General features: G+C 34.3%; 1 protein-coding gene across 1 annotated transcript; it reads right to left on the reverse strand.

The window, feature by feature from the left end:
- Positions 1 to 9,728: 9,728 nt before the first annotated feature.
- LOC137810698 (serine/threonine-protein phosphatase PP2A catalytic subunit) lies at positions 9,729 to 14,028 on the reverse strand. Its single transcript, XM_068612097.2, has 6 exons — positions 13,282 to 14,028; positions 11,897 to 12,011; positions 11,094 to 11,202; positions 10,942 to 11,019; positions 10,313 to 10,504; positions 9,729 to 10,197 (listed from the first exon to the last, which is right to left on the reverse strand). The coding sequence occupies exons 1-6, from the start codon at positions 13,532 to 13,534 to the stop codon at positions 10,024 to 10,026; spliced, it is 921 nt and encodes a 306-aa protein (XP_068468198.1). The 5' UTR covers positions 13,535 to 14,028; the 3' UTR covers positions 9,729 to 10,023.
- Positions 14,029 to 25,940: the final 11,912 nt, after the last annotated feature.

Consider the following 25,940-nt stretch of genomic DNA (forward strand, 5'->3'; position numbering starts at 1 on the left):
TTGATTCCAATTTAAATTAAAATTTTAATATTTATACATTATATCAAATTAAGAGATATGCATTGACTTGAATAATTTGTTTTTTAAATATTATCTTTGCTTTATTAAAACTTATTGCTCCTATGTCATAGAATATAATTTTTTTGAGCAAACAGTGGATGCATTAGTTGAAACATTGTCACTCAATCACAAATCGTCATAGTAAATTTGTTGATTTTCACAATAATTATTTTCAAAATTATACCAATGATTTTCTTGTACTATTTGTTTACAGTTTTAAATTATAGCATTGAGATATAATTAAAGCTTTATTCTTTAAAATAACCGTATAAAAATTATTCTCCATTTGTTTATTGATGCTAAATGAATTTTATTACTTTTTTTTTGTTTAATTTTTATGCATCATTAGTTTAGAAAACTTTACACTATCAACTAGTTGGAAATCATAGAAATTATTGTTAAAGTTATCATAGAAGTTAATAAACTAGTTCATGTACCAGTAATACAGGCACATTTCAATTAATCGCAGTAAATAATAAATAGGATTACTGCTAACATTTTAAAACTTGTATTTAAAAATGGTATCAATACTTTTGCTGTGTTTTTTATTAGTTCTTCTGGGAGTTCCAAATAAAAATTAATATTAGAGTATCTGCGTAATAATATATAATAAATTTATTGATTTTGTGTTGTTTATAGTGTTAGAATGGATGATTTTAAACTAGAGGGGGTGAATTGTTTAAAGAGGGTTTTTGCAAACTTTTAAGTCAAGAATGAAATTATCTCGAGATTAAGGATAGAGAGAATGCACACAGATGTTTATACTGGTTCACTATAAACCCAGAGCTACATCCAGTCTTCTCAGAAACCACTGAGGAATTCCACTAAGCAATCAAATCTAGATCACTTACAATACAACCAAGAAAGTGACATTGATCCCCTCAAGAAACACATTTCTCTTGGCCAACACACCAACACTAAGAATGCTCCTCAAGAACACACAACACTTCTTAGCAAACACACAAAGATTCTTGTTCAACAAATACAAGGATTACACTTGTTACAGAAGCAATTTTGAAATCAATACAAGCAGAAATCCTATCTCACACTCTTTCATCAATCTCAATCTCTAAGCAATCTCAACTCTTTGGAAAACTCAAAATCTTGTGTTAGTTTTTTTTTTTTTTTAAACTCAAATATGTTTTTCTGAATATATTCAAAGATGTTGTTTGTTATCAAATCTTAACAAACTATTCATTGCATTTAAAGATTGGTCAAAGCATTAAAAACTGGAACTTAAACAATTAGAAAATCATTTAATGCCCAGTCAAAGCAAAAAACAGTTTTCTGTTATGGTACCAAAACAAAAAATCGGTTGTTTCCACGAATCAATCGGTTGTTTTGGTTTTGACAACAAGTCAACCATAAAAACAGTTTTCAATCTTTTCTAAAAACACATAAGTATAAAACAATCGGTTGTTTCGACAAAACAATCGGTTGTTTTTCACTTAGTTTAAAAACACTTTTCTTTTAAAAAGATTGAGAATGCCTATGCTTTGGATTCAATCAAGAGTGGATTACAAAACTCAATCTACCCCAGATCCTATTTAAGACAGCTCAGCAACAGCAAGCACAGCTTAACCTTCAACATCCTTCAAAGGGTTTGGATTCTTCAAAGCTTGAACACCACTTGGTTCAACAATCTCCCCCTATTTGATGAAGACAAATCCCTGATGCTTATGTTGTACCTGATTGAATCTGAAGCAGTTCCTGCAAAGCACAGTTTTAAGCAAAACACAGAACTTCTGATATTTGGTTAGCACATAAACAAATATAGAGGTTATGAACATAATATCAGAGCAAAGAGCAAACAACAAACAAATATAGGAGCAAAAACCTATAAGGTTTCACTCATCCAAACTGTTTTGCAGAAAATAAAAACTGAAATCAAACACAACATATATCTCCCCCTATTTGTCTTCACAAATAGACAAAAAGAAGAGATGAAAAAGATAATTGTTCTTAATACATCAGATTTAAAACAACAAAAAACATAAAATAAAAAAACTGATACAACCACAAAAAACAATTGGTTGTTTTGATACATCAACCGGTTGTTTTTCTTCATTCATCATCATCAGCATATTGAAGATCACTGCCTCAATCTGTTCATCTAGGGTCATGAAACGTGCATCCATGCTGTCAAACCTATTATCAATCCTCTGGAAATTGCTGACACATAGATCATGGAGATTCCTTTGATTCTCTGCAAAACTATCAAGCCTATTAATCATGAGTTCCTCAAAAGAAGACATGGATTGCATTCTTTCTTCTTAATTTCCAGCACCAGCACTAGGTCCAACATCTTGATGTGCTTTAGGTAGATCTTCATGTTGAAAAATCATATTTGCAGCAGGTTCATCTTGTTCATGATCAGCAGCAACACTAGATGAGGCTCCAAAGTCACCATCTTTGCTAATCCATTTGCCACCTACTTTGGTGAAACCCATTTTGCTGAGAGATCCATTGTTCAACTCTTGAGTTGACTTGACCAACTCAGATGTTTCATCCTCTAGGTTCACTTCAAAATAGAGTAGAATTTAGAAATCAAAACAGCATATGGATAATGATAGTCATTTAACCTCATTGCCTTTTGCATGTGCTCTTTTATGATGTGTATCCAATTAATTCTGATCTTCTTCATAATACAGAAGATGTACACCAGATCCTCCTCAATAAGCACTGAGTGATTGCTCCCCATGGAGTTAGAATCCAAGTCACAATGAGGGCTAGCAACATCTCGTCAAGCCTTAAGCCACCAACCGAACAAGTCCTAACTTGTGCATTTTGGTTCTTCAAGCAGCTCTTGTAGTATTGAACTTTGTTGAAGTCCTCCACTACACCAAGGTTCCCCTTGTTAATTCTGAGGCCTGAGTACTTTAGACCAGCTACAGCAGTTCACACTTCATGTGTAATCTCCATATCTACACCTTTTACATGAGAAACAAGGCTGTTTCCCTCCAACTTGAGATTTGTGTAGAAAACTCTTATCAAATCTGGATAGATATTCCCTTTCATCTCCAAGAACTTTCTAAGGGACTGATCTTTGAGAAGCCTTCTGACATTGTCTAGCTTTTGGCTTTTCAGCCAATCAAAGCAAACAACTTTAGGGTTGTTTATCACTTTGGTGCTAGTCTCAAATCTATATCTCTCAATAAGATCATTATCACCAGAAAACCATCCTTCAAGCCTTTCTCCAGACCTCACTGCTCTGGATTTGACTCTTCTTGAGGTGGGAGGAGTTGAGTCCATGATGGCAGAGATGAAAAGCAAAGAAAAGCTCACTCACAGATTTTGCAAGAGATGTTGCAATTGGTTGTTCTTGTGGAAGATCAGCTGCAACAGATTTTATAGCATAAACAGAATCATAAAGCATTTAATGACATGAGTGGGTACCAGATTTTTCAGAGATAGAGGATCTGACCATGCCCTGCACGGAAAACGTTAGAAAAAGCAGAAAATCACATGGTCTTCACATGTGATCTTTGACTAGTGATTAAGGCTCCTGACTTTCCAAGATTTTGGAATATATTCCTTTATGACTGTTGTAACTTCTTTCTGAGCGTAATCAACTTTCAACACAGGTTCAATGACCAAGGATTCTCTCTTTAATTTGATCTGCAACGGATAGAAATTCAAAATAGAAATTAAATTGATTTCTTCACAGTGTTGTCAGACTCAAAACAATCGGTTGTTTCTAGAAAACAATCGGTTGTTTTTCTACAGCAGTAAACTCATTTTGAATTTTTTAAGCATGAGCAGAAATAGATCAAAGCAGATGAAATTGAACACTTTAAGGAGGTTATACAAACATAAAAAAAAAAACTTAAAAATAGAGATTAATAACAGAGATAAGGTATGTCTTATCCTTTGTGTTGTTCTTTCAATGAGCCATGTGCTTTGAGATCAAGAAGCCTTATTTTAACTGTTGAGGGCTTTTGGACAAATGCAAAACATTGATTCAGCTTCAATGTTAGCCTTTTTCTTCAAAGAACTTAATCAGATGACTCAGTCCTTCACACTTCTTTAGATTTCCTGCACAAGTATGAGTTCAAGCAACAAGATTTGGTCCCTTTACAAATGTGGGTCCAATTGGTTTCTTTTTCTCATTTGGAACCTCACATCCTTTAGGAATCCATTTCATGTAGCCTCTAGGAATAGAAAACTTTCTTATTTTGCAGAATCTAACCGAATGACCCTTCTTCATGCAATAAAAGCATGTAACAACCAGTTGTTTCGATTTAACAATCGGTTGTTTTATTGGCTTTCTTAAATATTTTTTTGAAAACTTATCTTGTTGGTTTTGTGGATTGAAACCTAAACCAGCATTTCCAAAAACACAACTTTGAGATGCCAAGACATTCTCAAAGTTAGATTTCCCTTTTGAAAGCTTGTCCATAGTGTCAACAAGATAATGCACCTTTTTCTCAAGATTTTCACAATTTTCACAAATGAGAGTGTCACACTTGCAAGAAGAATTTTTGAAATGATTTTCCATATTTTTGAAATCATTTTTAGATTTTTTAAATATCATCTTCAAGTGATTTCACTCCCTTTTCCAACCAGCTGTTAAGTTCTTTCAATCGGTTGTTTGAAAGCATCAATCGATTAGCTTCATCGTGAGTTTCTTGAAAAGCTTCAAGTAATTCACTATAATTTTATTCATTTAAAGAAGCACATGAACTTACCTCACTTGAGCTACATGATTCATCATCATCTTCAGCAATCAAACAGATGTTTGCTTTCTCATCTTCACTTGATGATGATACCTCATTTTCATCCCACGCTATGTAGGCTCTTTTTGTCTTGCCCTTCTTTTCCTTGTAGCTAGGATTTTTCTCCTTGCTTTTGTTTGGACAATCTGCCTTTATATGACCTTGCTCACCACAACCAAAACAGGTATAGTTATTGGAATTAAAATCATTAGATTTATTGTTTCCATACCTATCTTTGTTGTTGTCCTTGTTGCGGTTCCTCTTCAAGAATTTGCTACACTTTCTTGATAGCAAGCTAATGTTTTCCTCATCACTATCATCACTGGATTCTTGTTTGCCTTTATGCTTGGAAGCTTTTAAGGCTATGCTCCTTACGTGCTTGTCTTCGCTTTCTTGAACATTGAGTCGATTCATCTCTAACTCATGTTCCCTAAGCTTTCCAAACAAAGAAGCCGTAGTCAAGGATGTTAAGTCTTTAGATTCGGAAATAGCAGTTACCTTTGGTTGCCATGCTCTATCAAGACATTTCAAGATCTTGATGTTTAGCTCTTCCTTTTCAAAGGTCTTGTCAAGGCTCATAAGATGATTGATGATGTGCGTTAATATTTTCTGCACCTCAGCAATTGTTTCACCTTTAAGCATTCTGAACATCTCATACTCTTGGATTAGAGTATGCTTCCTAGCTCTCTTCACCTCATTTGTACCTTCATGAGTTACCTCCAAGGTGTCCCACATTTCTTTTGATGATTTGCATTAAGAGACCCTGAAAAACTCATCTGAATTTAAAGCAAAGGTTATTATATTTTTGGCAATGCAATCGAATTTGGCCTTCTTTCTTTCTGAATCAGTCCATTGAGACCAAGGTTTTTCAATGAAAGATCCATCTTTTTCAAACTTTGGGACAAAAGGACCATTTTCAATTGCATCCCAAAATCCTTTGTCAAGTGATTCCATAAAGATTTTCATTCTCACTTTCCAAAATTGGTAGTTCAAACCACAAAACAGAGGTGGTTTGTTGATTGAAGCACCTTCCCCAAAAGGTAGTCTATCAACCATCAAAAACAGTTTTAGGATCACACTTGAATAAATTTCAAGAATGGATGGCTTTAAACTAAAGGAGGGGGGGGGGGGGTGAATTGTTTAAAGAGGGTTTTTCGCAAACTTTTAAGTCAAGAATGAAATTATCTCGAGAATCAATTGATAAAGAATTCAGTTTGCCAAAACACAAAGCAAAAACAACAACACCAGAAAAACAATTGGTTGTTTCGCAGAAACAATCGGTTGTTTATACCAGTTTGCAAATATCAAAACTGAATTTAAAGAGATTAATGATAGAGAGAATGCACACAAATGTTTATACTGGTTCACTCTAAACCCATAGCTACATCCAGTCTTCTCAGAAACCACTGAGGAATTCCACTAAGCAATCAAACCTAGATCACTTACAACACAACCAAGAAAGTGACCTTGATCCCCTCAAGAAACACACTTCTTTTGGCCAACACACCAACACTAAGAATGTTGATCTTGATCCCCTCAAGAACACACAACATTTCTCAGCAAACACACAAATATTCTTGTTCAACAGATACAAGGATTACACTTGTTACAGAAGCAATTCTGAAATCAATACAAGCAGAAATTCTATCTCACACTCTTTGATCAATCTCAATCTCTGAGCAATCTCAACTCTTTGAAAAACTCAAAATCTTATGTTAGTTTCTTCTTTTTTTTAAATCTCAAATATGTTTTTTTGAATATATTCAAAGATGTTGTTTGTTATCAAATCTTAACAAACTATTCATTGCATTTAAAGATTGGTCAAAGCATTAAAAACTGGAACGTAAACAGTTAGAAAATCATTTAATACTCAGTCAAAGCACAAAATAGTTTTCTGTTATGGTACCAAAACAAACAATCGGTTGTTTCCACGAATCAATCGGTTGTTTTGGTTTTGACAACAAGTCAACCATAAAAACAGTTTTCAATCTTTTCTAGAAACACTTAAGTATAAAACAATCAGTTGTTTTTCACTTAATTTGAAAAACACTTTTCTTTTAAAAAGATTGAGAATGCCTATGCTTTGGATTCAATCAAGATTGGATTACAAAACTCAATCTACCCCATATCCTATCTAAGACAGCTCAGCAACAGCAAGCACAACTTAGCCTTCAACATCCTTCAAAGGGTTTGAATTCTTCAAAGTTTGAACACCACTTGGTTCAACATATAATTTATTAATAAAATCATAGTGAAGGAGCTTTAAAAAATATTTATCCCCTCAAAATTAACCAACTTAGCTAATTGGCTTATGAATTCAATGTATGATTTGATGAAAATAAGTTAACTTAGCTAGGATCATATATTATTATAAATTTGGAGATCTCATCTTAAAAAATGTGATAAACTTGATGTGTCCTCAGCCAGTGTTTCCTACGTTATGAAATGTATATAATGATGTTATAAATTAAATTAATTTTCTTATCTCTTTAATTTGTTCTTCTGTAGAAACATAGTTATCTAAAATAATTTTATGAATGCCCATTTATTTAATGAACAATAGGTAGAATTATTTGGTGAGTATAGAAAAAAAGAATGAAGACTGGGTGCTGAAAAGTGCACACATTTCTAAGGGACCCAAAATCCTTACTCCACGCCACTTTTCCCTCCCTCAAATCATTCTATTCTAAATCAACAAATATCCACTATTACCCCACTAATAACACCAAACAATCCATTTCCAATGACATGGTAAAGACTGATTCTTCGTCACTTCTTCTACCACCTCCATAAATTTTTAAATTTTCAATAAAAAAATAAAATAAAAATATTTTTTTACAATATAGATTACATAATTCAAAAGTAAAAAATTACAACTTTTAGATTACGTAATAAGAATCTATTTGCCAGATTATCTAATCTGAAACTTATTTAAAAAAATAAGGTTTACGTAATTCAAAAGTAAAAAATTATCACTTATTTAGTATTGTTAGTTTATAATTTTTTACTTTTAGATTACATAATTTGATAGATTTATTTTCTTAAAAAATCATGTAATATTATTTTGTGTTTTGTTAAATAAGTTATGGATAATGTAATTTAAAAATTATAACTTTTGAGGATTACGTAATCTCTGAAACTTGTAATTTTTCACTTCTAAAGTTACGTAAATATTGCTTTTATTTTTTTTATTTTTTTTACTGAAAGGTAATTTTGGAAATTTAAAAATTATATGAAGGTGGCTGAAGAAGTGATAAAACTTCAGAGTCCATGGTAAATAAAGTCTAAAGAAAGAAAACCAAAGACAGTGCAAAAAATTTAAAATTAATTCTCCAGATTGTATTTCAATTTTAAATATTTGCCTAGCCTTTTAGTTTCTATGTTTTTAATTTTGTTATCAGTCCTAACTTTACAAAATTAAGATTTTTTGAATTTTTAATGAAAATCAATAAAAAAATAAAGTAAAAGAAAACTAAATTTAATTTCTTTCCATTTTCGAGGACTAATTTAAAAGTGAATGGACTCGGGAAATGGAAAGGAAAACAACTTTAATTATCCAGCTTCTTTTATAGCCTTCTGCAATTCTGCTCTATTTTCTGTTCTTACCGTTTTTATTAATTATACCTATAATCTTACGAAATTTGTAAAGTTAATCTACGTTCATAATATGACGAGCAGTGTTGTAAAACTTCACGTGGTTGAAATCTTAGCCCAATGGATCAAAATTGGAACTAATCATCATTGACTGATAAAATTGATCCAACTTATATTAAAAATTAAAAATATTTTAATACATTTAATATAATTTGATAAATTTAAACTTAATTTATTTTTTATCATAATAAAATACTAACATATAAAATAATAAATAAACTTCAAAACTATATAATTTTATTGACATTTCATAAATTGATGTAAAATAACTAAGATTCAAAAACAGAATTTTGAATAACAAATCCATAAATAAAAGATTAAATAACAACGATAAAAGTTAAACAAACAATCATTAAAATTTGAAAACATTTAATCGACAATGGACCGTTTGGGATTTTATAGTATGATAACCGTACTAGATCCTGACCCTATCACATCCTCTAACTCAATATTGCAAAATCAACAACTTTGCAAGTTTTTATAAAAAAATAAAACTGATACACATTATATGTCACTTCTCTAATATAACAATCCAAGACAAGACTGCCAGAAAAATTGCATATCTGACGTTACTTTTTTCATAAAGAAAGATAATAACAAACCACTTTTAAATACGACTAAAACTTTTTAAATATTACAGAATTGGGAAATCACGTCATTATTTAATCAATTTCACCCATAATTTTATAACTTGTAACAAAATTTTAACTAATCATAAAATCGTTTAAAAATGAACTACAAACAATAAAAAATAATCAATTGCTTCATGAATAAAAAAATTTAAATAATTCAAGTCAAAATATAAAGAGAATAGCATGAAACAGATAACAATTAAATAGTTAAGTATAAACAAAATTTTAAGATAAATAAACAACGGTACACGTCAATGGTTCCATTTAATTTTCAGTGAATAAATAAGATTTACTAACATACATAACAAGTCTTTTTATGTTGTCTTTGAATTATTTTCATTTTTACTTTTAGTTAATGTTTCCGTCGACAATTACCAAAAACATCACTTATTCTATGTTTCTTATTCTTAAGATGTTGTAAAGAAAGAATTTTCTCCACGAAATCTTAAAAATAGAAAATAAGAATAGAGCAATGCTTTTATAATTACTAATGAAATGTGCTAAAGGAAAAACACACAACCTTAGCTCCCTATTCCTGGTGTGTGGGAACAATCATTTCCACTCAACCCTCTACCCCCTCTTACCACATTATTATCCGTGGATTATGTAAAAAAAGTTCAACACCTGCACTTTGTCACCATCAAACAGTCTTAAATGAACATGATGGTCAGTACTAAAAAATCTGCTCTCTAACTTGAGAATTAATTTTAAAAAAAATACAGCACAGAATATACCATGTTATTGCCGCTTCCTCCTATAATAATATACAACACCAATTGTGTCAATTCTATTTGTTTCTTTGTCGAAATAAGACGGCAGCAGCGGCAACAGTAGACAAACTCCAAAAGAAAGAATTATGTTGATGAAAACCGTCCACTTAAACAGTGAAACTTCTCTCTCCTTAAAGACACATCTACAGTAACAGCAGAAAGCAGTAACTACAAACAAAGGGATATATGAAGTTACAAAAAATAATCTGGAGTCTTTCGTGTAGTGTCAGGCTCAATTTGTCTGGGAGCTGGATCAAACTGCAGAAAATTCTGATCCATATTCTCTCCAATTTCCAGTATGGCAGCCATGTTCCCACATCGGTAACAATAATTAGGTGCACTAAAAACAGTCACCACATTCTTGTCCTTAAAGAGTCATCCAAATAATATTCATCAATAAAGAGAAATGTAATAGGTATCCCTGAAGTGAAAAAGGAAAACAATACTCATACTGAATCTAAATATTAGATCAGTCAGTCACCTGGCACCAATTGTATCCTTCCATGACTAGCTGGTGAGCTCTAGATATCAGGGATAGACCATTGGTATGATTGAACTGAGAAGCTATGTCCTGTCCAAATGTATATCCTGCACCACGTGGAGATATTCCCCAACCACAGCGATCATCTGGATCAGACCACAATAGGTCACACATTGGTCCTTCGTGTGGAACCTACATTGTGGTTACAGTTGTCATTTGTCAGGCAAGAAATCTAATTAATTTTCTTGGTGCAGATTAGACAAGACAGATATACAGAAATGAAATTCCAAAAAGGGAACAAAAGACAAGACATCCTAAAAGCCCCCCGGAAAGCTGAAATAAAACACTTCATTGATAATTTGACCATATAGAAAGAGAAAGAAGGCATCATTGTAAACCCTAGAAAAATTGAGACATTTCCAATGAAAAACGAAAAATTGAGACATTTCCAATGAAAAACAAGTGCTAAAAACTACAAAAAATAATTTCAACATCAAACAATTTAAAATACTTCTCAAACCATGTTTTAGAAAGATTTTAACTAAAAAAAAGGTGCGTTTTGCATAAAATGTTCTTCACAGAAAACAATTCAGAATGCAAGAGTTTCCAATAACAATTTAAAAACAAACCTCCTGTATGCGATCCAACGCCCGGATATTATCCAGTGTATCCAAAGATGGTGAGAGACCTCCATGCAAGCAGAAAATCTATAATAAACATGGATGTTAGACACCCTCAAAAAGTTCTCAAAGAAACATTCTGCAACATATTTAACTCAAACCTGACTCTCAATAAGGGCAGTCAAAGGCAAATAATCAAACAGGTCGGTAAAGAATTTCCAGACATTAGCATTTCCATATTTTCTCAAACATTCATCGTAGAAGCCATACCTGAAAACATGTGAAAGATATAGACAAAAAGGTTAGTAAATAAACTATTTTCAGAGTAAAATTCCTAGTATTTCTTGTGTTCAGAGATTTTTTCCACTGTCAAATCCCTTCACAAACCACTCATAAATATGCATTCACAGGCATAAAATGGTGTTACTCCTCTCTACTCATTTCTTCAAATGCAAGTTACAAGCTAGCTCTAACATTTTATTTAAACAATCCACCGTATCCATCTACAAACCCACTTCAATTTGAGCATGATTTTATCATCCAGTCACACCATACGCTTCACTGCCGTTTCTATATGGTAAAAAATGACTATAATACTAGCATCTGCAATCAGAATGATAGACTGCAGAAATTCATCAGCAACAAAATACATCTATTTGCATTCTAAAGCATTTGTATTTATAGTGTCCTATCCAAGAAATAAAAGAATGCATAATATATTATCACAAAATCAGGCTGCTCCCCCCAAGATAACCGTCAGTGTGAATATTGAGGTACATGAAGCCCGTGGGCAATTTCTCATAAAATCAACGAATACAAGAGTCAGGACTGCACACCCTCAACTTATTCTCAAACTTTAAGCTGGATATATCCTAAAATGTTGCTTAAACATGACACATATTTACATATAGAAATTACAATGAGCTTTTATGAAAAACACATAATGTGAAGAAAATGTTCTTACACTTGAGTGATTTGACGACTCTCATGATTTCCCCTAAGGATTGTAATTCTATCTCTATAACGAACTTTCAAGGCCACCAAAAGTGTAACAGTCTCCACTGAATAGTAGCCACGATCTGCATAAATTTTGCCAGTATCATCATCATGAAAAGTGCCCACATATACAAAGTCCAATCTGAACATCATTAAAAGCAGCATGACAGAAAAAATAAAAGATGATAATTGCCATAGTTGGCAGCTTTTTTACATCTGCAACTGTAGCATCCTCATATATTGAAGTGTCAAGCATCATGTCCTTCCCTATTATAACAACAACCACTGTTGATACCTTGATACAAACAGGTTAATAACTTCTGATAGTTTTTATGTTCCCAGCAAATGCTGTTAAAGGACTGGCTAATTAAAGACATTATGACTTTCAGTCCTAGAAAATCCTTTCATATCCTTACAAAATTCAATTTTATTTGTCCATTAACAGTTATATAAACAATTTGTCCCTTCTGTGAACACTCTTCTGACATGCAAACACTGTAGTATCAAGAATTTATTTAATATTTAGTGTTTACACCAACATCTCAACACTTCATTCAGTTGCACCAACCTACTCCACACAGTAACAAAAACCAAACCCCGTAACAATATCCAACAACTACATTTCTAATTACAAACCAAGCATTAGCAAAATTTTATCACTGACATGTGGCAATCATCCCAGAAGATAAACAGGAAGGGGCCAGGAGAATAACAAGCTGCACCTAACAATTCTACTTCCAAAAAATACTAATTTAGCGCATAACCAAAATGAGGAGATTTAAACTCAATATTTATATAGAATCAACAGCGGAATCAATGTTACACACACAAACAAAACCCAGACACAAAATCAAGTGCATTTCACAATTTACACAAGTCAAACATTAACCATTTAGAATAAGAAAACCCACAAAATGTAACAACCATATGACATCTCGGGAAAACCTTTGAAAAGCCGATTCCAACTAGTTGATGACAGCACATCCCTAAAAATATATACGTGACCAATAACTACTTAAACTTCCAATTACCCCAACCAAGCAATCAGTCTCTAGCAGTTAACTTTCAAACCGATTCGACCAGCTAAAAAAACCTTAAAATACGCTACTCAAAGTCTATAGCAGATAAAAACGGCATAAAAAATACGAAAGAATAATCGTAACGTAAAATCAAAAACAAAAATTTCATTCTCGAAATCCAACACCACGACATGTAATAAATTCAATTATAACACATCACAAAGCATTTCGCGCTATAACGAAACAAGCCAAGCCCTATCTACATCTAATTCAGCTCACGGAATTAATTAATCAAACAAAAAGTAGAGAGATAATCTCAGAAGAGGAAACTCACCTACATAATCGCCCATAAAAAGGTAGTTGGTATCGGGAGCGTTTCCTCCTATCCGAAAAAGCTCGATGAGATCGTAAAACTGGCCGTGAATGTCGCCGCAGACGGTGACGGGACACTTCACCGGTTGAACGTTCCACTCTTCGACGAGAATTGCCCTGGCCTGATCGCAAAGCGCTTTGACCTCCGCCTCCGGCAGAGGCTTGCACTCCATGAGGTGCTCGATCTGCCGGTCCAGATCCGCGTGAGACGGCATCGTTTCGGTCGGTCAGATCCGAGATCCGAAGTTCCTAACAGATCGGTGGTGTTCGGTTCGGGCTATTCCAACCGAGTAGCCGGCGACGACGACCGGAGGATCGTCGCGAAAGAGATGGTTCCGATGCGAAGAGAGGAGGGCAAAACGAACCGTTTTGGGGGCGATGGGGTTTGGTTCTTTTTCTTCGCTCTCTTCTCAATCATTTCATTTGGTTCCGCACCGCTCCGTGTTTGTTTCTGTCTTTTTCTTTTCTTTTTTGTTTCCCTCAGATTTCTTTTTTCAATTTTATGTGTGCAAAACACAAAAACAATAAACAATCCATGGAGACCTAGAAAATAAAATTATAAGAAACAAAAAATAACACTTTTTAAATTCTTTTTTATGTTATTTGGTTTTAATTTATTTAATTAATAATCTGTGAATGGGAGAAAGGAGGAGGGAAATTGCCGCGAAGGTGGGGAACCTGCCATCCACAACCTAACGAAATGAAACTTAAACGCAAATGAAATTACATCAAATTTTGTGAAAATAATTTTTCAATGCGTGTCTCCATTTGTTTTAAAGCTACTGTCTCTACTTCATAAAAAAATATAATATTAATCAATTCAAAACTATTGTTGATGTGATTTTTTAAATAAGTATTACAAAGGTTAATACATTTATTTAACTTTTTTAAAAATATTATTTTGTTAACTTGTAAATATTTCATTTGAACATTTAAGTAGGTCCAACTTATGTTTGAGTGTGTAGTTGGTATGAATTAAAAAAAAGTGACAAAATTTATTTATTGTACTAAAAAAAGTGTAGACTTGGCATTAGAAGCAAAGTATAGACTAATGTCAGTTACAGTAAAAATAATCAATTTGTATTGAATATTTGCTAGAAACTGGTCAGTTCAAATAAGTCACATATCCTTTTATGGGAATTTATCTCTCTTTAAATATATGTACAATAAATGTAGTACACTCTATTTTACTTTTCACTTTTGTTTTACTTTTTTTCCCACTAATTTTACCTTTGCACTACATACTCTAGTCTTCATCTATATTTTAATATGATATACTAATTTCAGATAAGTTTATACAAAATTAAATCTTTTTTTACTAAATAAAATAACAAATGCATTATCCAAAAATAGAAGAGGAAAATACATTTTTTTTTAACAAAATATAATAATTGTTTATTTTTTAATTTATCTAAGTTATGAGAATTAATTATTTTCTTGTAAATGAAATTAAAAATAAAGAAAAAAAACACAATTAGACAATTCTACTGAATAAAATGTTAGTGATTTGATAGACGTAAACATTGTTGCATTAACACATAATAATTATAATATTTTGAGTCAATTAAATTTAATCTTACATGAAGATAAGATGGTTGACTTTTTCGTTGGTTGATTCTAATGACAAGCACTAACTCCTTTTGTTTCTTCATGAATCTGTTCTATTTTTTACTACTCTGGAACGTAGCTCTGTTGAAACAGAGGGGGTCTTACCTGTTGATTGCACTTTGATTATCAAGTCAGTACATGGTTTATAAGAATTTAAGAAGTAATAAGTTTCAATCTTAGAAACAACGTACCTTAACATGGGGTCTCAAGCCCCTTTTATAGCTTACCTCTTGCAACAACTTTTTATCACAAGAATCTCATCTCAACTGAAAACATACTCAACTGGAAAATATTATGTTCAATGGCACACTCTCAGGGTGCTACAACCGAACAAAATATTTCCTTTAGGGAGTGCATAAAATAATAACAGAATAACCACCAGGGTACCAACTCATGTACCAACATCAGGGGTCCAGTCTGTTTACGTAGGCACCATCAACATGGCGCTACGCTCCTTCTCATCATACATGCACCCCTATGTCCATAATTACCCCTCGCCAGCCGCCTAGGCCTTATGCATGAAGGATTACCTTAAGTATACAAAAATGAACTTATACATACATCTGGGGCCCAATTACATAGCTCGCTATTTTGGCCCAAAAGCCGATCTGACCTGTCTATGATAGGTTTCGAGGTCCGACTACCGAGTGTTGAGCTTTGAGCGCTCTGGTCTAGTACACAAGCCCCCCAGTCTCGAGCCGAGCTTGCTTCAACGAAGGGACTACTTGCACGCCCTTGACAGCTTACGTGCCCTTCTCGTAATGGTGGGTGTGGCGCGACGCACGAAGTGTCTCTAAGATGACGTCTCACCATACTCCATCGCAAGCATACACGTGGCTTTCATCAACGATTGGAAGGAAATGTCGCTTTCCCTATCTCAAACTCTTTGCACCTCCTTCCTCATCCTGGGAACCTCCTCACCTCGACTCGTTCTCTAAACATAGGTACCTCCTTCCCCTCAACTCATGACTATGTACTGACATCATTATCTAATTGACACTTTCATCATGATCATACTGGCAAAATTGTAGATGAGTAGCATTTCTTTGTAACCACCACCCTTTGTGGCCTTTTGAACAATTTTAAACCTTCTAATGTCTTGTATGTATTAGTACATTGATTTACTTATTTAACTCCCTTAGTCTCGGCGCACCTTGACTAGTATATTTATAATGCATGCCTTGGTGAAAAGTTGTTAGAATGGATGACTTTAAACTAGAGGGGGGGGGGGGGGTGAATGGTCTAAAGAGGGTTTTCGCAAACTTTTAAAACAAGAATGAAATTATCTCAAGAAACAATTGATAAGAAATTCAGTTTGCCAAAACAGCAATAAAAAACAGCAGTACCAGAAAAACAATCGGTTGTTTCACAAAAACATTCGGTTATTTATACCAGCAAACAACAAACAAAACTGAATTTAAAGAGTTAGGGATAGAGAGATTGCACACAGATGTTTATACTGGTTCACTCCAAACCCAGAGCTACATCCAGTCTTCTCAGAAACCCTGTGGAATTCCACTAAGCAATCACACCTTGATCACTTACACCACAACCAAGAAAGTGACCTTGAACACCTCAAGACACACACTCTTCTTGGCCAACACACCAACACTAAAATTGTTGATCTTGATCCCCTCAAGAACACACCGCCAATCTCAGTAAACACAGAAATAAAAACTTGTTTCACAGAGTACAAGGATTACACTTGTTACAGAAGATAATCTGAAATCAATACAAGCATAATCCTATTTCACAAACTTTGATCAATCACAAACTTTCAGCAATCTCAGCTCTTTGAAAAACTCAAAAACTCTTAGCAAAAAAATTGTCAAAAATTAATTCTCAAATTTGTTTTTCTGAATATATTCAAAGATGTAGTTTGTTATCAAATCTTAACAAACTCTTAAATTGCATTAAAAGATTGGTCAAAGCATTTAATGACTGAAGCGTAAGCAGTTAAATCATTTAAAGCTCAGTCAAAGATAAAACAGTTTTTTTGTTATGGTCCAAAAACAAACAATCGGTTGTTTCCTCGAATCAATCGGTTGTTTTGGTTCTAACAGATCAACCATTTGAAAAACAGTTTTCAATCTTTTCTTAAAACATCTAAGTTTAAACAATCGGTTGTTTCGACAAAACAATTGGTTGTTTTAACTTAGTTTGAAAACATTTTACTTTCACAAAGATTGAGAATGCCTATGCTTTAGATTCGATCAAGGGGTGGATTACAACACTCAAACTACCCCAGAACTAGACTAAACCAGCACAGCAACAACAAGCACAATCAAGGCTTCAACATCCTTAAAAGGGTTTTGGATTCTTCAAAGCTTGAACATCACTTGGTTCAACAATCTCCCCCTATTTGATGAAGACAAATCCCTGATGCTTGTGTTGTACCTGGTTGAATCTGAAGCAGTTCCTGCAAGATACAGTTTTGAACAAAGGATAAAACTTTTGATATTTGGTTAGCACAAAAAAAAAAATTAAACTTCAGAGCTAAATTAAAAACAAATACTACTCATCCAAATTGTTCTAACAATATATATAAACACAACAACATATATATCTCCCCCTATTTGTCTTCACAAATAGACAAAGAGAAGATATAAAACAAAATATTGTCTTGATTACATCAGAATTAAAGTAGCAACAGGAGAAAGAAAGAGAATTTTAAAAAAATATAACCACAAAAAACAATCGGTTGTTTCGATACATCAACCGATTGTTTTTCCTCATTCATCATCATCAACAAACTGAAGATCAAAGATTTGGTTCTGGACAGCTTCAATCTGTTCATCTAGAGTCATGAAGCGTGCATCCATGTTGTCAAACCTGTTGTCAATCCTCTGGAAATTACTAACACAGAGATCATGAAGGTTTCTTTGATTCTCCCCAAAGCTATCAAGCCTATTCATCATGAGTCTCTCAAAAGGAGACATGGTTTGCATCCTTTCTTCTTGATTTCCAGCACCAGCACTAGGTCAAGCATCTTGATAATCTTCAGGTGAATCTTCATGTTGAATATCCATATCAGCAGGTTCATCTTGTTCAAGATCAGCAGCACCACTAGATGAGGCACCAAGGTCACCATCCTTGTTAATCCATTTGCCACCTACTTTGGTAAAACCCATTTTGCTGAGTGATCCATTGTTCAACTCTTGAGTTGACTTGACCAACTCTGATGTTTCATCTTCAAGATTCACTTCAAAATAGAGTAAAAATTTAGATACCAAAACAACATATGGATAGTGATAGTCACATAACCTCATAGCCTTTTGCATGTGCTCTTTGATGATGTGGATCCAATTGATTTTGATTTTCTTCATGATGCAGAAGATATATACCAGATCTTCCTCAGTAAGAACAGAATGATTACTCCCCCTTGGAGTTAAAATCCAAGTCACAATGAGAGCAAACAATCTTTCATCAAGCTTTAGACCTCCAACCGAGCATGTTCTCACTTGAGCATGTTGATTCTTCAAGCAACTCTTGTAGTATTGGATTTTGTTAAAATCCTCCACCACTCCAAGATTTCCCTTGTTGATTCTAAGGCCAGAGAACTTGAGACCAGCAACAACAGTCCATACTTCATGAGTTATCTCCATTTCTACACCTTTCACATGAGAAACTAGATTGTTTCCTTCAAACTTTAAATTTGTGTAGAACACCCTTACCAAATCTGGATAAATGTTTCCCTTCATCTCCAGGAACTTTCTGAGAGATTGATCCTTGAGCATCCTTCTTACATTGTCAAGCTTTTGACTTTTCAGCCAATCAAAGCATACAACCTTGGGGTTGTTTATCTTTTTGATACTTGTTTCATACCTATATCTCTCAATAAGATCATTGTCTCCAGAAAACCAGTGTTCTAGCCTTCCTCCAAACCTTACAACCCTGGTTTTGACTCTCTTTGAGGTGGGAGGAGTTGATTCCATGATGGCAGATAAGAAAACAGAGAAGAGCTCACTTCACAGATTTTTGCAAGAGATGTTGCAAGAGATGTTGCAATTGGTTGTTCTTGTGGAAGAGATCAGCTGCACCAGATTTTATAGCAAAAAAAAAATCAATTAGCATTCAATTTTATTTAGTGGGTACCTGATTTTTCAGAGAGAGACGACTTGACTCTGCCCTGCACAGAAAACGTCAGGAAAAGCTGAAAATCACATGGTCTTCACATGTGATCTTTGACTAGTCATTAAGGCTCTTGAATTTCCAAGATTTTGGAATATTTTCCTTTATGACAGTTGTAACTTCTCTCTGAACATGATCAGCTTTCAATCACAGGTTCTTTGACCAAGATTCTCTCTTTGAATTGATCTGCAACGGATAGAAATTCAAAATAGCAATTAAAAGGATTTCTTCATAGTGCTGTCAGACCTAAAACAATCGGTTGTTTCAAAGAAACAAACGGTTGTTTTTCTGCAGCTGTTAAAACTGATTTTGAATTTTACCTATGAGCAGAAAACGTTCAAAGAAAATGATATTAAGCATATTAAAAAGATTTTTATCCATGAGAAAGAACTATAAATCACAAATTAAGAACAAATAAAGGAAAGTCTTATACTTATGTTAATTCTTCAATGAGCCATGTGCTTTATGATCAAGAAGCCTCTTTTCACTGTTGAGGTCCTTTGGACAGATGCATAACATTGATTCAGCTTCAATACTATCTTTTTCTTCCAAGGATTTGATCACATGACTTAGTTCTTCACACTTCTTTAGAATTCCTGCACAAACATGAATTCAAGCAACAAGATTTAGTCCCTTCACAAATGTGGGTCCAATAGATTTCTTTTTCTCATTTGGAACCTCACATCCTTTCGGAATCCATTTCATGTAGCCTCTAGGAACAGAAAATTTTCTTATTTTGCAGAATCTAACCGAATGGCCATTTTTCATGCAATAAAAGCATGTAACAACCGGTTGTTTCGATTTAACAATCGGTTGTTTCACTGGCTTTCTTAAATTCTTTTTTGAAAACTTATTTTGTTGGGTCTGTGGATTGAAACCCAAACCAGCCTTTCCAAAAACACAGCTTTGAGATGCCAAGACATTCTCAAAGTTAGATTTCCCCTTTGAAAGCTTGTCCACAATTTCAACAAGGTAGTGAACCTTTTTCCCAAGATTTTCACAATTTTTGCAAATGAGAGTGTCACACTTTCAAGAAGCATTTTTGAAATGGTTTTAGAGATTTTTGAAATCATTTTTAGATTTTTCAATCTCATCTTCAAGTGATTTCACTCTCTTTTCTAGCCAGTTGTTAAGATCTTTCAATCGGTTGTTTGAAAGAACCAATCGATTAGCTTCATCATGAGTTTCTTGAAAAGCTTCAAGTAATTCACTGTAATTTTGTTCATTCAAGGAAGCACATGAACTTACGTCACTTGAGCTGCAAGATTCATCATCATCTTTAGCAACCAAGCAGATGTTTTCTTTCTCCTCTTCACTTGATGAAGAACTTGATGATGATACCTCATTTTCATCCCAAGATATGTAGGCTCTTTTTGTCTTGTCTTTCTTTTCCTTGTAGCTAGACTTTTTCTCCTTGCTTTTGTTTGGACAATCTGCCTTTATATGACCTTGCTCACCACAACCAAAACAAGTATAGTTATTGGAATTGAAATCATTGGATTTCTTATTTCCATACCTTTCTTTGTTGTTGTCTTTGTTGCGGTTTCTCTTTAGGAATTTGCTGAACTTTCTTGACAGCAAGCTAAGGTTTTTCTCATCACTTTCATCACTGGATTCTTGTTTTCCTTTGTGCTTGGAAGCTTTTAAGGCTATGCTCCTTGTGTGTTTGTCTTCACTCTCTTGAACATTGAGTCTATTTATCTCTAACTCATGTTCCCTAAGCTTTCCAAACAAAGAAGCAACACTTAATGATGTTAGATCTTTAGATTCGGAAATAGCAGTTACCTTGGGTTGCCATGCTCTATCAAGACATTTTAAGATCTTGATGTTCAACTCTTCTTTATCAAAGGTCTTGTCAAGACCTATGAGATGATTGATGATATGCATGAATCTTTTCTGCACCTCAGCAATTGTTTCTCCTTTAAGCATTCTGAACATCTCATATTCTTGAATTAGAGCATGCTTCCTAGCTCTCTTCACCTCATTTGTTCCTTCATGAATGACTTCTAAGGTGTCCCACATTTCTTTTGATGATTTGCATTGCAAGACCCTGAAAAACTCATCAGAATTTAAAGCAGAGGTTATAATATTTTTGGCAATGCAATCGAATTTGGCCTTTTTGCTTTCTGCATCAGTCCATTGAGACCATGGCTTCTCAATGACAGATCCATCTTTTTCAAACTTTGGGACAAAAGGACCATTTTCAATTGCATCCCAAATTTCTTTGTCAAGTGATTCCATAAATATTTTCATTCTCACTTTCCAAAATTGGTAGTTCAAACCACAAAACAGAGGTGGTCTGCTAATTGAAGCACCTTCCCCAAAAGGTAGTCTATCAGCCATTTTAAAAACAGTTTTAGGATCAACTTGAATAACTTTCAAGAACCAAGCTCTTGATTCCAATTGTTAGAATGGATGGCTTTAAACTAGGGGGGGTGAATGGTTTAAAGAGGGTTTTCGCAAACTTTTAAAACAAGAATGAAATTATCTCAAGAAACAATTGATAAGAAATTCAGTTTGCAAAAACAGCAATAAAAAACAGCAGTACCATAAAAACAATCGGTTGTTTCACAAAAACAATCGATTGTTTATACCAGCAAACAACAAACAAAACTGAATTTAAAGAGTTAGGGATAGAGAGATTGCACACAGATGTTTATACTGGTTCACTCCAAACCCAGAGCTACATCCAGTCTTCTTAGAAACCCTGAGGAATTCCACTAAGCAATCACACCTTGATCACTTACACCACAACCAAGAAAGTGACATTGAACACCTCAAGACACACACTCTTCTTGGCCAATACACCAACACTAAAATTGTTGATCTTGATCCCCTCAAGAACACACCGCCAATCTCAGTAAACACAGAAACGAAAACTTGTTTCACAAAGTACAAGGATTACACTTGTTACAGAAGATAATCTGAAATCAATACAAGCAGAATCCTATTCCACAAACTTTCAGCAATCTCAACTCTTTGAAAAACTCAAAAACTTAGCATAAAACTTGTTAAAAAATTAATTCTCAAATCTATTTTTCTGAATATATTCAAAGATGTAGTTTGTTATCAAATCTTAACAAACTCTTAAATTGCATTAAAAGATTGGTCAAAGCATTTAATGACTGGAGCGTAAGCAGTTAAATCATTTAAAGCTCAGGCAAAGATAAAACAGTTTTTCTGTTATGGTCCCAAAACAAATCGTCGGTTGTTTCCTCGAATCAATCGGTTGTTTTGGTTCTAACAGATCAACCATTTGAAAAACAGTTTTCAATCTTTTTTTAAAACATCTAAGTATAAACAATCGCTTGTTTCGACAAAACAATCAGTTATTTTAACTTAGTTTGAAAACATTTTACTTTCACAAAGATTGAGAATGCCTATGCTTTAGATTCGATCATGGGATGGATTACAACACTCAAACTACCCCAAAACTAGACTAAACCAGCGCAGCAACAGCAAGCACAGCCAAGGCTTCAACATCCTTCAAAGGGTTTTGGATTCTTCAAAGCTTGAACATCACTTGGTTCAACAAAAGCGACTAGTATAAACTTAGCATTTGGTGGTAATATAGCTAACTACCTTAACAACGTAATGCATCAACCAAGTACAGGAAATCACAATGTTGTCGAGGTAACCTGTGGGTGACTCATACCCCCTGGATGTGAAGAACGTCTTATTCGCTCGAGCGTTAATTGATTGTGTGAGCAAGGATCAGGTCTCTCGATCTTGTTGAACAGGATCTGCGTGCTTAGAAGGACCATCCGCTTTCTGAGCACGCTCTTCCCCAACGTTGAGGCCGACTTGAGTATCTAACTTGGGTGTTAATCTCTACCTCAAGTCTACTCTTAAGTAATTGCCTTTCTTTGCTTGGAGTATCAGACTTGGGTGTTGGCTTACATACCAAGTCCACTCTTCACACCTTCGTAGGGCACCGCTACCCCGCAGGGTTAACCTTATGATATGATTCCATTAACAAGATGTAGATGATTCTTTGACATTTTATGGAATCAACTTGAGTTGGAGATTGATAGGCACTTTTATAGAAATTGATTAATGTTTTCTGTTTCAAGAACTCACCAAAACTTGCACCAATACACCAAAACTCATATGGAAGCCCATTTCTTGTCAATTGAACCGATTAAATTGCCTTAAAAATGAAATGAACCGAACAAAGTCTTAGAAAAGGAAGATGAACCGATTATATTCAGCAAAGAAGAAGATGAACCGAACAAATCAACAAATGAAGCTAAAACACCGAATAGAATTGCAAGAAAAGGCCTAAGACATGTTTAAGGAGTTCATATGGACATGGAAATGGAAGAAATAGATGGAGAAGAAAGAAGACTTATGTGGTTGTAGTTCTTGGTTGATGAACACGCCACTTGAAGTGTGAACTCCAAGATAAGTGTGAATTGTCGCCACTTGAGGAACCAAGGCACTCAAGATGAGACTAGGAAGAGGAGAAGGAAAGTTCTCACTCACTTAATCTCCAATTTGGGAGAGTTTTGTTACTTCAAAAATCAATTCTATTATTTGAAGGACCTAAGCCCTCCTTTTATAGGAGCAAGGGCCGGTCATAAAGCTACAAAGCTTGCACTACAAGCTAACCAAAGGTCCCCTTTCACTCACTCCTAACGCCTATTAGTGAGTCATGAAAAGTCACCTTCAAGAAAATTCTAAACTAAAGCCTAAAGATGCTTTACAAAAGAGGTATTTAATGTTTCCCTCCAAGCACCTTTCTAAAAACTATATATTTAAACATTCTACAAAAGACACTATAAAAAGAGAAAACATTCTACCACTACTTCCTAATTCTTTAAACTTGCTCCTTGTAAGCCTTTGAGGTAGGCTAATGTCTTCTTGAGCCTCTTCAACTTCGGCCTCTACCTCTTCTTGATCTTGATCTTCGGCCTCTACTTCTACTTGATCTTGATCTCCATTATACTCCCCGAGTTGGAGAGAATTCGACCACGAATTCTGGAGACCTACAGAAAAAGGAATTAGATCACTGATATTAAATGGATGACTACCAAGGTATGTATCAGGCATATCTAACTCATAAGCATTATCATTAATCCTCTTTAGGACTTGGAAAGGTCCATCACCGCGAGGCATTAGTTTGGACTTCCTTTGAGTAGGAAAATGATCTTTCCTCAAATGAAGCCAAACCCAATCACCTTCATCAAATAACAATGCTTTTCTCCTTTTGTTGGCAATTTCAGCATACTTGCCAACCTTCTCAATTCTCAACTTGATGTCTTTATGAAAAATTTTCACAAAAGAAGCCTTTTTATCCCCATCTTTGCACAAGACATCATCAAGTATGGGAATAGGAAGAAGATCAAGAGGTGTTAAGGGATTAAACCCATAGACAACCTCAAAAGGAGAATGTGAGGTGGTAGAATTTACTACACGATTATAAGCAAATTCAACATGTGGTAGTAAATTCTCCCAAACTCTAGGATTCCCGGAAATAAAGCATCACAACATTTGTCCCAAAGTTCTATTTACCACTTCGGTTTGACCATCGGTTTGTGGGTGACAAGTGGTAGAAAATAAAAGCTTAGTACCAAGCTTACCCCACAAGGTCTTCCAAAAGTGACTCAAGAACTTGGAATCCCTATCGGACACAATAGTTCTAGGAATACCATGTAAACGAACCACTTCTTGAAAGAAGAGGTTTGCAATATGACATGCATCATCCACTTTGTGGCAAGGAATAAAGTGAGCCATCTTTGGAAAACGATCCACTACCACAAAAATGGAATTCTTTCCCTTGGATGTCTTGGGTAATCCTAAGATGAAATCCATAGAAATGTCAACCCAAGGCATGGAAGGGATAGGAAGAGGAGTATATAAACCATGGGGATGCAATCTAGATTTAGCTTTACGGCAAGCTATGCATTTTTCACACAAACTATGAACATGTTTATGCATATGAGGCCAAAAGAAATGTTCATGTAACACATCCAAAGTTTTTGCAACCCCAAAATGACCTATTAATCCTCCCTCATGTGCTTCTCTAACAAGAGATAATCTAATGGAGCTTTGAGGAACACAAAGACGTTTTCCTTTAAAAAGACAACCATCTTGTATAAAAAAATCTTTGTGTCCTCCTTTGATACACTCTTGATAGATAAGAGAAAAATCAAAGTCATCATGATAAAGATCCTTAATGTGATCACAGCCAAGAAATTGAGAACCCAAAAGATTTAGCAAGGCATAGCGTCTAGAAAGTGCATCGACCACAACATTATTTTTGCCTTGCTTATGCTTGATCACATAAGGAAATTGCAAAAGGAATTCCACCCACTTAGCATGCCTCTTGTTAAGTTTGTTTTGGCTTTTCAAATATTTAAGAGATTCATGATCACTATGAATCACAAACTCTTTAGGAAAAAGATAATGTTGTCAAGTAAACAAAGCTCTAACAAGTGCATACAATTCTTTATCATAAGTGGAATAGTTGAGATGACTTCCTTTCAATTTTTCACTAAAATAAGCTATGGGTGGCCCTCTTGAAGGAGAACAGCCCCAATGCCTATACTTGAAGCATCACATTCAATCTCAAATGTTTTAGCAAAATTAGGAAGGGCTAAGATGGGGGCATTAGTCAATTTTTCTTTTAAAACATCAAAAGCTTTTTGTTGTGCTTCCCCCCACTTAAAAACCACATCCTTTTTTACTATATCATTGAGAGGTGCAGCTATGGTACCGAAGTTGGGTACAAATCTTCTATAAAAAGAAGCAAGACCATGGAAACTTCGGACATCATTCACATTGGTAGGTGTTGGCCAATTTTGAATGGCCACTACCTTAGATTGATCTACATGCACCCCTTGTTTACTCACAACAAATCCTAGGAATTCTATATGATCA

This window comes from Phaseolus vulgaris, chromosome 2 (genome assembly GCF_051622355.1).
Source record: "Phaseolus vulgaris cultivar YP4 chromosome 2, ASM5162235v1, whole genome shotgun sequence".
Taxonomy (NCBI): Eukaryota; Viridiplantae; Streptophyta; class Magnoliopsida; order Fabales; family Fabaceae; genus Phaseolus; species Phaseolus vulgaris.

Coding starts and splice junctions, on each gene's coding strand:
- LOC137810698 (XM_068612097.2), bottom strand. CDS start 13,534: ATGCCGTCTCACGCGGATCTGGACCGGCAGATCGAGCACCTCATGGAG. Junction 10,505..10,941: donor CGTTGGATCGCATACAGGAG/GTTTGTTTTTAA, acceptor ACCACAATGTAG/GTTCCACACGAAGGACCAAT. Junction 10,198..10,312: donor AAGGATACAATTGGTGCCAG/GTGACTGACTGA, acceptor TGACTCTTTAAG/GACAAGAATGTGGTGACTGT.